This window comes from Equus asinus, chromosome 29 (assembly GCF_041296235.1).
Source record: "Equus asinus isolate D_3611 breed Donkey chromosome 29, EquAss-T2T_v2, whole genome shotgun sequence".
Classification (NCBI taxonomy): domain Eukaryota; kingdom Metazoa; phylum Chordata; class Mammalia; order Perissodactyla; family Equidae; genus Equus; species Equus asinus.
The window spans coordinates 17,908,892-17,922,158 of NC_091818.1; the positions used below are offsets into that span (position 1 = coordinate 17,908,892).

The 13,267-nt window shown below is 33.8% G+C and overlaps 1 protein-coding gene across 1 annotated transcript in view; it reads right to left on the bottom strand.

Annotated features, from left to right (window-relative positions):
- Positions 1 to 13,267, bottom strand: part of CCDC7 (coiled-coil domain containing 7) — a 432,318-nt gene that overhangs the window by 281,612 nt on the left and 137,439 nt on the right. Inside the window, exon 15 of the mRNA XM_070500835.1 lies at positions 11,399 to 11,611. Coding sequence (XP_070356936.1) covers positions 11,399 to 11,611 — 213 coding nt within the window. The remainder of the gene's footprint in view (positions 1 to 11,398; positions 11,612 to 13,267) is intronic.

Sequence of the window (13,267 nt, forward strand, 5' to 3'; positions counted from 1 at the left end):
GGGGACAGCCTAGCCTCCCTGGGCACCTGCTGTAGCAGCAACCCTACCACAACAGAAGGACACACGTATCCAAAGAGGGGACACTCCTGGAAGACTTGGAACTGGTGAGAAGTGGGAAGTACACTGCTGGGCCTGATAAGGCATCTCTTACATAAGGCACCTCTCCAAGATTTGGAGATGTAGCTGACCTACTAATACATAGACATAAGCACAGGGAAAGAGGGAAAATTAGGAGATAAAGGAATACATTGTAAGTAAGGGAACAGGATAAAATCTCAGAAAAAGAACTAAATGAAACAGAAGTAAACAATCTACCTGAGTTAACACAAAAAGCCATAAGGATGCTCACTGATCTTGGAAGAATGGATGAACTCAGTGAGAACTTCAAGAAAGAATTGGAAAATATAAAAAATAACCAATCAGAAATGAATAATACAATACTGGAAATGAAAAATTCACTAGGGGGATTCAATACCAAAGTAGATGATACAGAACAGATCAGCAAGCTGGATGAAAGACTAGAGGAAATCACCCAAGCTGAACAGATAAAAGAAAAAAGAATTAAAAAGCATGAAGACAGTCTGAGGGACCTCGGAGACAATATCAAGTGCACTAATAACTGTGTTACAGGTGTCCCAGAAGAAGAGAGAGAGAAAGGGGTAGAGAATCTATTTGAAGAAATAATAGAGGAAAATTTGCCTAAACTAAGGAAGAAAATGGACATCCAGGGACAGAAAGAACAGAGAGCACCAAACAGATAAACCCAAAGACGCCCACACCAAGACATATGGTAATTAAAATGTCAACGAGTAAATATAAAGAGAGAATTTTCTAAAAGCCACAAGAGAAAGGTAACAACTTACACACAAAGGAAACATCATTAGGCTATGAGCTGACTTCTCAGTAGAAACCTTACAGGCTAGAAGAGAGTGGCACGATATATTGAAAGAGCTGAAAGGAAAAACCTACAGCCAAGAATACTCTACCTGGTGAGGTTATCATTCAGAATGGATGGAGAGATAAAGAGTTTCCCAGACAAGCAAAAACAAAAGGAGTTTCTCACCAAGAAACCAGCATTACAAGAAATGCTAAAGGGACTTATTTAAGTGGGAAACAAAAGACCACAAATAGGAGTGATAAAGTTATCCAAAAAAAGCAATAAAGTCACTGATAAAGGAAAACATACAGTAAAAGTAGCAGGTCAACCGCCTATGAAATAATATAAAGATCAAAAGACAAAAGTACTATAATTACCTATTTCCATGATAAGAGGGTAACACAGATGCACAAAAAGAAAGAGGTTAGATATGCTATCAAAAACATAAGATGTAGGATGAGGGGAGTAAAAGAGTAGAGCTTTTTATCAAGAGGTCAAACTAAAGAGACCATCAGCTTAACACAGATTGCTGTATACATAGGTTATTATATATGAACCTCATGGTAATCACAAACCAGAAACCTATAATAAATACACAAAAAACTAAGAGAAAGGGCCCCAAATATAATGCTAAAGAAAACCATCAAACCACAAGGGGAGAGAGAAAGAGAAGAAGAAAGGAACAGAGAAGCACCATTAAAACACCCAGGAAAAAAGTTACACAATAGCAATAAGTGCATACTTATCAATAGCTACCTTAAATCTCAATGGACAAAATGCTCCAAGCAAAAGGCACAGGGTGGCTGACTGGATGAATAAAACAAGACCCACATATATGCAGCACACAAGAGACACACTTCAGACCTAAAGATATTCACAAACTGAAAATGAAGGGATAGAAAAAGGTATTCCCCGCAAATGGCAAAGAAAAGAAAGCAGGGGAACAATACTTATATTAGGCAAAATAGACTTTAAAACAAAAACTGTAACAAGAGACAAAGAAGGTCTCTATATAATGATAAAGACAACAATCCAACAAGAGTATATAACACTTGTAAATATCTATGCACCCAACATAGGAGCACACAAATATATAAAGCAATGATTAACAGACATAAAAGGAGAAATTGACAGCAACACAATAACAGTAGGGGACTTTAACACTTCACTTACACCAGTGGATAGATCATCCAAACAGAAGATCAACAAGGAAACACTGACCTAAAGTGACACATTAGACCAGGTGATCCTAGTAAATATATACAGAACATTCCGTCCAAAAACCGCAGAATACACATTCTTTTTAAATGCTCATGGAACATTCTCCAGGATTGATAGCATATTAGGCCACAAAACATGTCTCAATAAATTTAAGAAGACTGAAATAATTCCAACCATCTTTTCCAACCACAACAGTATGAAACTAGAAAGCAACTACAGGAAAAAAAATAAGAAAAGCCACAAATACGTGGAGATTAAACAAAATGCTACTGAACAATGATTGGTTCAATGAAGAAATCAAAAAATACCTGGAGACAAATGACAAGGAAATTCAACAAACGAAAATGAAAATGCCAAAATTTATGGGATACAGCAAAAGCAACTCTAAGAGGGAAGTTTATAGCAATACAGGTCTACCTCAACAAACAAGAAAACTTGTAAATAAACAATCTATCAGTGTTCCTAAAGGAACCAGAAAAAGAAGAACAAACAAAGCCTAAAATGAGTAGAAGTAAGGAAATAATAAAAATCAGAGCAGAAATAAATGAAATAGAGACTAACAAAATAGAAAAAATTCATGAATTGAAGAGGTGGCTCTTTGAAAAGATAAACAAAATTGACAAACCTTTAGCTAGACTCACCAATAAAAAAAGAAAGAATACTCAAATAAAATCAAAAATGAAAGAGGAGAAATTACAATGGACACCTGAGAAATACAAAAGATTAAAAGAATACTATGAAAAGCTATATGCCAACAGATTAGATACTCTAGAAGAAATGGATAAATTCTTAGAATGATACAACCTTCTAAAACTGAATCAAGAAGAAATAGAGAATTTGAATTGACCAATCACCAGTAAGAAGATCAAATCAGTAATCAAAAACCTCCCCAAAAATAAAAGTCAAGGAGCAGATGGCTTCTCTGGTGAATTCTACCAAACATTCAAAGGAGACTTAACATCTACCCTTCTCAAACTTTTCCAAAAAATTGAAGAGAAGGGGAAAGTTCCTAATTCATTCTACGTAGCAACATTACCCTGATACCAAAACCAGACAAGGACAACATAAAAAAAGAAAATTACAGGCCAATATCACTGATGAACATCAATGCAAAAATCCTCAACAAAATACCAGCAAATTGAATACAACAACATTAAAAAGATCATCCACCATGATCAAGTGGGATTTATTCCAGGGATGCAGGAATGGTTCAACATCTACAAATCAATCGTGATACACCACATTAACAAAATGAAAATGAAAACTCACAGGATCATCTCAATAGATGTAGGGAAAGCATTTGACAAGATACAGCATCCGTTTACGATAAAAACTCTGAATAAAATGGGTATATAAGGAAAGTATCTCAACATAGTAAAGGCTGTATATGACAAACTCTCACTAATGTCATTCTCAATGTCAAAAAAATGAAAGCTATCCCTTTAAGAACAGGAACCAGACAAGGATGCCCACTTTCACCACTCTTAATTAATATCATGTTGGAAGTGTTAGCCAGAGCAATCAGGCAAGAAAAAGAAATATAAGGGATCCAAATTGGAAAGGAAGAAGCGAAGCTGTCACTATTTGCAGATGGCATGATTTTATATATAAAAAATACTAAAGAATCCACCAAGAAACTTTTTAAAAAAATATGCTAAAGTTGCAAGATACAAAATCAACATACAAAAATCAGTTGTGTTTCTATACACTAACAACCAAGTAGAAGAAAGAGAATTTTAGAATACAATCCCATCTACAATTGCAACAAAAAGAAAAAAATAGGAATAAACTTAACCAAAGAGGTGAAAGACCTGTACACTGAAAACTATATAACATTGTTGAAAAAAAACTAGAAGATGCAAAGAAATGGAAAGATATCCCATGCCCTTGGATTGGAAGAATTAACATCATTAAAATGTCCATACTTCCTAAAGCAATCTATAGATTCAATACAATCCCTATCAAAATTCCAATGACACTTTTCACAGAAGTAGAACAAAGAATCCTAAAATTTATATGGAACAGCAAAAGACCCCGAATAGCCAAAGGAATTCTGAGAAAAAGAACAAAGCTGGAGGTATCAGGCTCCCTGATTTCAAAATATAATACAAAGCTATAGTAATCAAAACAGCATGGTGCTGGCACAAAAAGAGACACACAGATCAATAGAACAGAATCAAGAGCCCAGAAATAAACCCACACATCTAAGGGCAGCTAATATTCGACACGGGAGCCAAGAACATACAATAGAGAAAGGAAAGTCTCTTCAATAAATGGTGTTTGGAAAACTGGACAGCCACATGTAAAAGAATGTAAGCAGACCATTATCTTACACCATTCACACAAAATAACTCAAAATGGATTAAAGCCTTGAATGTAAGACCTGAAACCATGAACCTTCTAGAAAAAAACACAGGCAGTATGCTCTTCGACATCAGTCTTAGCAGCATATTTTCAAGTACCATGTCTGACCAGGCAAGGGAAACAATAGAAAAAAAATAAACAAATGGTACTACATCAAACTAAAAAGCTTCTGCAAAGCAAAGGCAATCATCAACAAAATGAAAAGACAGTCTAACAAGTGGGAGAACATATTTGCAAACCATTTATCTGATAAGGGGTTAATATCCAAAATATGTAAAGAACTCAACAACAAAAAACCTAACAACCCAATTAAAAAATGGGCAAAGGATCTGAACAGACATTTCTCCAAAGAAGATACACAGATGGCCAACAGGCACATGAAAAGATGTTCAACATCACTAACTATCAGGGTAATGGAAACCAAAACTACAATGAGATATCATCTCATGCGTCTCAGAATGGCTGTAATTAACAAGACAGGAAATAAGTGTTGGAGAGGATGTGGAGAAAAAGAGAACTCTCATACACTGCCAGTAGGAGTGTAAACTGGTGCAGCCACTATGGAAAACAGTATGGAGATTCCTCAAAAAATTATGAATAGAACTACTATATGATCCAGCTATTCCACTGCTGAGTATTTATCCAGAACTTGAAAATATGAATGCATAAAGATACATGCACCCCTATGTTCATCAAAGCATTATTCATAGTAGCCAAGACTTAGAAGCAACCTAGGTGCCCATCAAGGGACAAATGGATAAAGAAAATGTGGTGTATATATACACAATGGAATACTACTAAGCCATAAAAAGGTGAAATCTGGCCATTTTTGACAACATGGATGGTATTATGTGAAGTGAAATAAGTCAGAGGGAGAAAGTCAAATACCGTATGATCTCACTCATAAGTAGGAGATAAAAGCAACAAAAAATTACATAGAGACAGAGATTTGAGTGTTGGTTATCAGAAGTGAAAGGGAGAGGGATGAGGGCCAAAGGGGTATTTGGCAGATGGGTGTGGTGATGGATTGTAATTAGTCTTGGGGTGGTGAACATGATGAAATCTACACAGAAATCAAAATATAATGATGTACACCTGAAATTTATATAATGTTGTAAACCAATGTTACCGCAATTAAAAAAGTAAATTAAGAAAACATTAAAAATTATATAAGTGATGATAAAGTTTCATAGGTTATAGATGTCTGGATATATCTTACTAATATAAGTATTACAGAAATTGTCTGAAATTAATAGAAATTTGTCAGTACCCTCATTGTCTGGTCTTATATTAAAATGTTTATGTCACAGAAATAACCAAATTTCCTTGTCAACTACATTGTAATTAACTCTCATAAGATCTTTAATTTTGACCATTTTTGTCACTTGTCATTCAGAGAGAGATTGTTTTACTTTGCTTCTTCTCTGAAAGTGTTTACAATCAGCTACAGGTGAGAATGCTCCACAGCATCACTTGAACAGCTTTGAGACCATGCCACTGGACTGATAAGAATTTCCAGAACTAATTAAGAAGCTGATGGATTCATAAAAGTGCTAACCCAAGACCAAGAAGAAGAACAATTGAATTAATAACATGGGACTGAATGAACTGATGATGATAATTAATTTTTTTCATGACCCTTTGCAATATTGCTGGATCTTTAATATTTTTTTTCCATATTTAAAGAAATCTTTTTCTCTTTTCTCTTAAACTATCTATAACTTATAGCAATTTGGTAAAGTATACTTTTGTGAACAAAGATGAAACAATAACTTTTTCCTCCTACCTGCTCCCTCTGGCATTTGGAAACTCTTAGTGAGTATTCTTATTTTCATGGCAATATAATTATTTGTATAAGTAAAATAAGAATCTGTTCTCCCTAAAACAGGACACACTTGAAAACATTGGTTTTATTACTAGAGCTTTGACTGAAATGTCCTATTTGAGAATGATGCATAAAATCAGATATGACCAGACAGTTTTAAGCAACTAAGTCTGACTTTACTGAGTCAGTAAAACTCCCTTCAAAAAGTTGCCTTGTATCTTGCTAACAGGGTTTCTGACCTTACAGGTGAGTAAGGAAGATCACTTCCCAGCAGGCCCAGGAACCTCAGGATATCTTGAGGACCTCAGGAAGAAAGAAATTCACCCAAGTCTGTACATAAATTCAGGTGAAGTCTGACTGAGCGTCCTTGGCTTGGCTTCCTAGCCTCAAGGGGCTTTTAAAAGTCCAATCTGAAATTCCTTATGAAAAGTTCCAGCAAAGCAAACTCAAAAGACCTATGTGGTCATACACTATTCTTGTTGCACTTATGTAAATAATCAGGCAAATTTTAATGAGACTAGACTTATTTTGCAAAAGAATTAGTCTTATCTTATCTTTGATAGAAATGGGGGTGATCATAGAGAGAGAAATTATATTTCGATAGAAAACTACAGCACACTCTTGTGGGTATTTAATTCTAGTCTTGCTCATTGTCTCTAAGGTTTTGGTATTTATCTTAAACTGGACTGAACCCTGAATTCTAGTCTTCTCCAGTATCTGACTACAACTCTCCAATTTAATGTTTCTAATTTTTCTCCCTTCTGACTTGGAATCATTTAGAATTAAAACTGTCCTTTTCCCAAAGACTTCCAAGCTGAAGCTGGGTGACGTGATATAAACTTCAAGGAAATCACCATGACAGATTATGTATGCGCAGCCTTCATGCCTGCTGTCACTCAGAAAGTTCACTGGAACACCCAATGCCAACACCACAGACATTCAAATTACATCAAGAAATTCACTGCAGAATTGTCACTGCGAGGCCAGTCCGTGGCTGAGTGGTTAAGTTTGTGAGCCCCACTTCAGCAGCCCAGGGTTTCATAGGTTCAGATCCTGGGTGCGGACACGGCATCACTCATCAAGCCATGCTGAGGCAGTGTCCCACATAGCACAACCAGAAGGACCTACAACTAGAGTACACAACTATGTACTGGGGGCCTTTGGGGAGAAGAAGAAGAAAAAGAAAAAAGAAAAGATTGGCAACGGATGTTAGCTCTGGTACCAATCTTTAAAAAAAAATGGAATTGCCTCACTCCATCATCTAAAGATATTTTGAGTCCAACATCTAGAAAGCTTCTTGACTGGCTTCTTTCTGGACTCAGAAACTGGGTTTTTTAACTATTAATCTTTATTTTTATTTTATTTTCATAGAAACTCCTCTCATTAAATGCTAGCACCATTCAGCAAATACCCTCTACTACGAAGTCCCAAGGGATGATTCAGCTGGTTGTTAATGAACAAAAGGTGACCAAACAAGAAACAGACTCATATTGTTCAAGGGAAAGAAGAATGTCTCTTCTTTCCTTGAACATGAGGTAGGACTAACAAAGATTCTTTACTTGACCAAACTTTAGTCAAACTCCTGAACCTTCTCCTAGGCCCATCTGTGTACTTCCTTATAAAATCCAGTTTTAGCAAGAACCCTGATAAGTCAATTTAGCAACAGTCCCCCATCTTCCACATCTGATCGTCCTCAATACCTAATCAGATTCCTCATGCTCTACTCCCCCCCGGTGATGTCCAATCATTCTGGCCTGTCTTTAGGAAAGATCCTGTTAGGTTGGTTTAGCCAAAATCTTCCTTAACCCTGATGTATCCTCTTAGTAATTTTCCATTAACACCCCCCACCCCCATCCTACTCTCTGGCATAAATTCTTACTTGTCCAGGGTATATTAGGAATTGAACCTGATTCTATGCTGAGGTCTCTTTTCCCCTATTGCAACGGCCTTGAATAAAATCTGTTTTTACCACTTGGACTACTGCCTAGCTCTGTTTTTTCTTTGACAACAATTTGATTACATCCTCAGACCCTGAGCCAGGGGACCCAGCTAAGCCATACCTGGATTTCTGAGTTACAGATACTATAAAATAATACATTTTTGTTGTCTAAGCCACTAAGTTTTGAGATAATTTATTATACAGCAAAGAATAACTAATACAGTACGTTTTGTTCCACATTCATTTTTTTTAACCAGGTGAATTTTAGGAAATGAGGGACAGAGAAACAATGTTAAAAGCAAAGACAACAAAATATGCAAAACCATGAAGGTGGCAAAAACATGGTGTATTCCATGAACTTATAGAATTTCACTGCAGCTGAAGCATAATACATGTTCATGTGCATGTGCATATTAAGGTATGTGCAATGGGGCTGGAGGGCTAATTTAAAATGAAGCTAATGTCTCAGGAAAGGACCAGATCTGACAAAGCCTTAACCCATAATTAGGAATTCGCACTTCAACCTAAGAACAATGAGAACCATTAAAAATTTTAGGTAAGAAGGTAACATGAATAGATTCCAATTTTTGAAAAGATGACTAGACTCTAACATGGAGACTGGACTGAAGATAGTTAATTCTGGAGAGAGGGAGACCCGTTAGAATCCTGGTGGAAGCTTGAGGACTGTCAGTGAAACTGGGGAAAATGGACAGAATTGGACGGTTAATAATTGGATTAAGAAAAAGGAAGAGACAACAATTATTCTCAAGTTTCTATTTTCAGCAATTAGGCAGATGAGGGTACCAGGAAATTGTGAATATTGGGAGAAGAAATAGGTCTAAGAAGAAAGCGATTAGTTCATTTTGGGACATGGTGAATTCTAGATGCTTGTAGCCCACTCAAGCAGATAAATTCAGTATGTTTATAAATAATAGGTCTGGAAATTAGGTGATATCTGGGTTAGAAATAAGGGATTATTTGGCACTTGAAGTTGAAGGTATATGAGTATGCTCAGAAAGAGTATGCGGAATAAAAAGAGAATGCAGGACAGAACCAAAAAAATACCAACAGTTAAAGGATGGACAGAGCAAGAGGAGACCAAAAACAGAGCACCAGAAAAATATAAGGGAAACCAAAAATTTTGCTGTCTCTAAAACAAAATGCAGATTATATTAAAAAGAAATAAATGAGCAAACATGATCAAATGCTGCTAAGAGGATAAGTGAGATAAAACTATAAAGTATCCTTCAGAATAGCACCAAGTAGACTTGTTGTGACCTTGACAAATTTAGTTTTAATACAGTGGTTGGGAAAGAAGTAAGATTACAGTTAATTGAAGGATTACTATAATAAGAAAATGGAGCGGAATATAAACAAACTTACGGACAAAGAGAACAATTTAGTGTTACGGGGGGGAGGGTGGGCAAAAGGGCTTCAGGGGCACATTTATATGGTGTTTGACAAAGATTAACGTACAACTGAAATGTCACAATGTTATAAACTATTTAGACCACAATAAAAAAATGTAAAAAAAAAAAAGAGAAAATGGTGATAGTATCAACAACTTCCGTTCCACTAAAATCTCCAGTAATGACTCTTCCTGTTTCATTATTACCAGAGCAGTCCAGTCTGAATAAATGACATTATATACATCATCCATGCAAACAACCTAGCATACGGTAGATGTTTAATAATGAATGTTAAACTGAATACACAAGAAGACAAGTGTGTGTTAATCTATTTATAAAACCACTAAAAGTAAAAATGACTTGCCCATGTTAAAGGTAAAGAAGTTACCTGGTAATAATACTTTAGGTAATGGAGTTATACTTTTAAATTCATCTTACCATTTAATCTAACATTTTCTATAATTAACCTACCATACATGACAACTTTTATTTTGGATTAAGGGAAAAAATATTAGGAAATTAAAAAACACTAAGCTATAAACAAAGTGACTGTTTGAATGAAGCCATATAGACAAGCAAAGCAGCCATCCTCAGACACAATTTTGGAGCCAGAAAAAACTGAATTTGAAATCCAACTCAACAATACTAACTGTGATGTTGCATAGTTTACTTAATATTTTTAAACTTCAGTTTCATCTTCAAAATGGGGGTGATAATAATAGCTACCTTACAATATTGTGTAAATGACTAACATATATATAGATAGATATAAAATGACTAGCACATTTTAAATTGTACTGCTTCCATTTGTCTTAAATCAGCTCACAGAAACCTGCATTTCTAGAAATATTTGCTTTTATATTCAATTCAGTACAAAAAAACCTAATAATTTTAATAATTTCTCTTTCCCTCAGAACAATTTTCTTCATTATTTATATTTCCAAGAATAAACTAGGGTACTTCACAATTAAAATTATATACAAAAAGAAAAGATAAAAATAAGCATAAAAGTACTGTGTGACAGGTTCATACTCTCTTTAAAAAGGTAGAGTCTTGGGCCTTTAGTTCAATTTTACTCTATTACTTTACCATTTGCTAGTTTTGCTCTGCTCTCTCTGAAACACATATACTTTTGGTCTGAAAACAAAAAGGAGGGATACTAAAGAATATAAAATACTGTTAAAGAAATGAGGGACCTGACAATAGCTATAGTGCTAGAACAAGGAGGACACGCATAATTATGGTCTCGATGACTGCTTTACTTCTTGAACTCTTTTCATTACTCATCAATTTAGTTGCCTGTTTGTGGACTGTTTTTCTCTCCTAAGACATAAATAAATTAACAAATCTAAACAAAGTTCACAAGAGAGCTTCCGAACCCAGTGCACAACAGAAAGAAAAATAAATTCTTTTTCAAGAGGTTTTTCCCCATAGTTTTGCATTTATATTTAATTTTATTGCTTTATAGCAAAATATCTTTAGCCTTTGAAATGTTATTTTTTTCTGGCTCTCAAATTTCAGATGCTTAAATGATCATTCAAAATCAAATATGTTTATATTTATGTTTATGTTTATATTTTTATTGATTCGTATTCAAGATAATAATTAATTGCTATACCCAGAAGATAAAAGGCAAAAGTCCAAGTGAAAAAAAGGCATACAAAATTTTTAAAAGTAATATATACAAATGAAGTTAATAATAATATAAAAAGATAACCTTCTTACAGCATACATTACTGTCTCTATTTTAGTTACTTCCTTACCTGTTGATGTTCTTGGATTTTATCACTTGTCCTTTGTCTATTTGCATCTGCAACCAGTGCTTTTCCTGTTTCTTTCTCCAATGAATTTTCACCTTTAACTTTTATTTTACTATTATCCATTTCCATTGTTGTCTTGGTCTTCCCCTCACTTGTAACTAACTTCTTCCCTTGATTTAGGAAATAGTCCACTTGATGCTTAGCTCTTTCAGCTTCCTGTTTTTAAAAAGGTAACCATTTATCAAGCATAATTTTTGTGACATTTTCCTACCAATATTAAAACTTTCAGGAATCCTCATACATCCATGCCCATATTACTTCTCAACTTTATTTTTACTGAGTTAGAGGAAGGTAAGTTAAACCACTGGCATAACCCATAGTTTAACAGACCCAAAATCAAAATTAAAAACTATGAATAAAACTTTTCCACATTGATAGCTATTTTTATACCCAGGAGGTTCTCCTGGCTATCTTTTTTTAAGACTCTAATTATTATACAGGTGAAATGAAGTTAATAAAAGGTGCACATTATAAAAAGTGATAGAATGTAACCAGGATAATTAATATCAAATAATAGAAGAAAATGTGACAATTTATTTCCTCTTGAATGAAATTTTTCTTTAAAATGTCACTTTTAATAACTTTTATTCAGTTTTCAAATAAAAGTTATTTTTATAAAAGAATATATAAATTTACAAAAATAAATTTCACAGAAAACTCACTAACATTTTGATGTACACCCTTTTCAATTATTTCTAAATATAATTAGTGCATACATGTATATGTATTATTAAATTTTTATTAAGTTGGATCATACTATACTATACTCACATAAAATGCTCTATTCATCAAAAAATGTCATATATATGATTCCATGACAATAAATATATATCTAAATCAGAATAACTAACAGAAGTACATTTAATAATATACTTTAATCTACTTAGCAAATTTCTTATCAATGGATATATTGATAATTTAAACATTTTTGCTATTAAAAATTTTATATTATACATACTTGCACAAAAATCTCTATACACTTTTTCTTCTTTACAATAAATGTTTAGAAGTACAATGGTTCAATTAAAAGGCTATATTTTTCCAAGTCTTTGACTACATATTTTCTTCCAGAAAAGTATCAGTTTGTACTGATAACAGAAGTAGGTGAAAGATTGCTCATTTCAGCATACATCCACAATTAAATATTTCTGTTCTTTAAATTTTTACCAAGTGGCAGGTAAAAAAACACTCTGTCCCACTGTTACCTTAAATTGAATTTATTTGATAACCAGTAAGATTGAATATGTTTGTATGCATTTCTTGGCCATGTGTGTTTCTAAATTACGACTTGCTTGCTTGTGTCTTTTGTCTATTTAGGGGGAGGGCTATCCACATTTTTCATAGATCTGTAAAAGATCTTCATCTAAAACATTTTGTAAAGAGTTTTCCCTTTATTTTTATACTTCATGATTTTTTTTACCATAAAAAAGTTTTAAATTTATATATAGACAAATATACTAATATGTTCCTTTGTGGTATAACGCTTAGAAGGCCTTGCTCTAGCCAAGACCATATAACTGTTACTCAGTGTTTCTTGTAATATCATCATAGTTCATTTATGACTTTTGGATCTTAAGTAAATTTGTAATTTATCTGGGTGCATTACATGAACTAGAGACCTAACTATTTTTTTCATAGTAGTTTACTTTTTTCATAGTAGTTTTACTTTTGTGACTATTCTATCCTTCTATGGAAAAAATTTAATAACTAAAACTATAAAATACTAAATTACTATATTCATTTGAATCTGTTTCTGGACTTTTCATTCAGTACCAAATTTAGAACCACGTTGCTTTAGTTATTATACTTTTA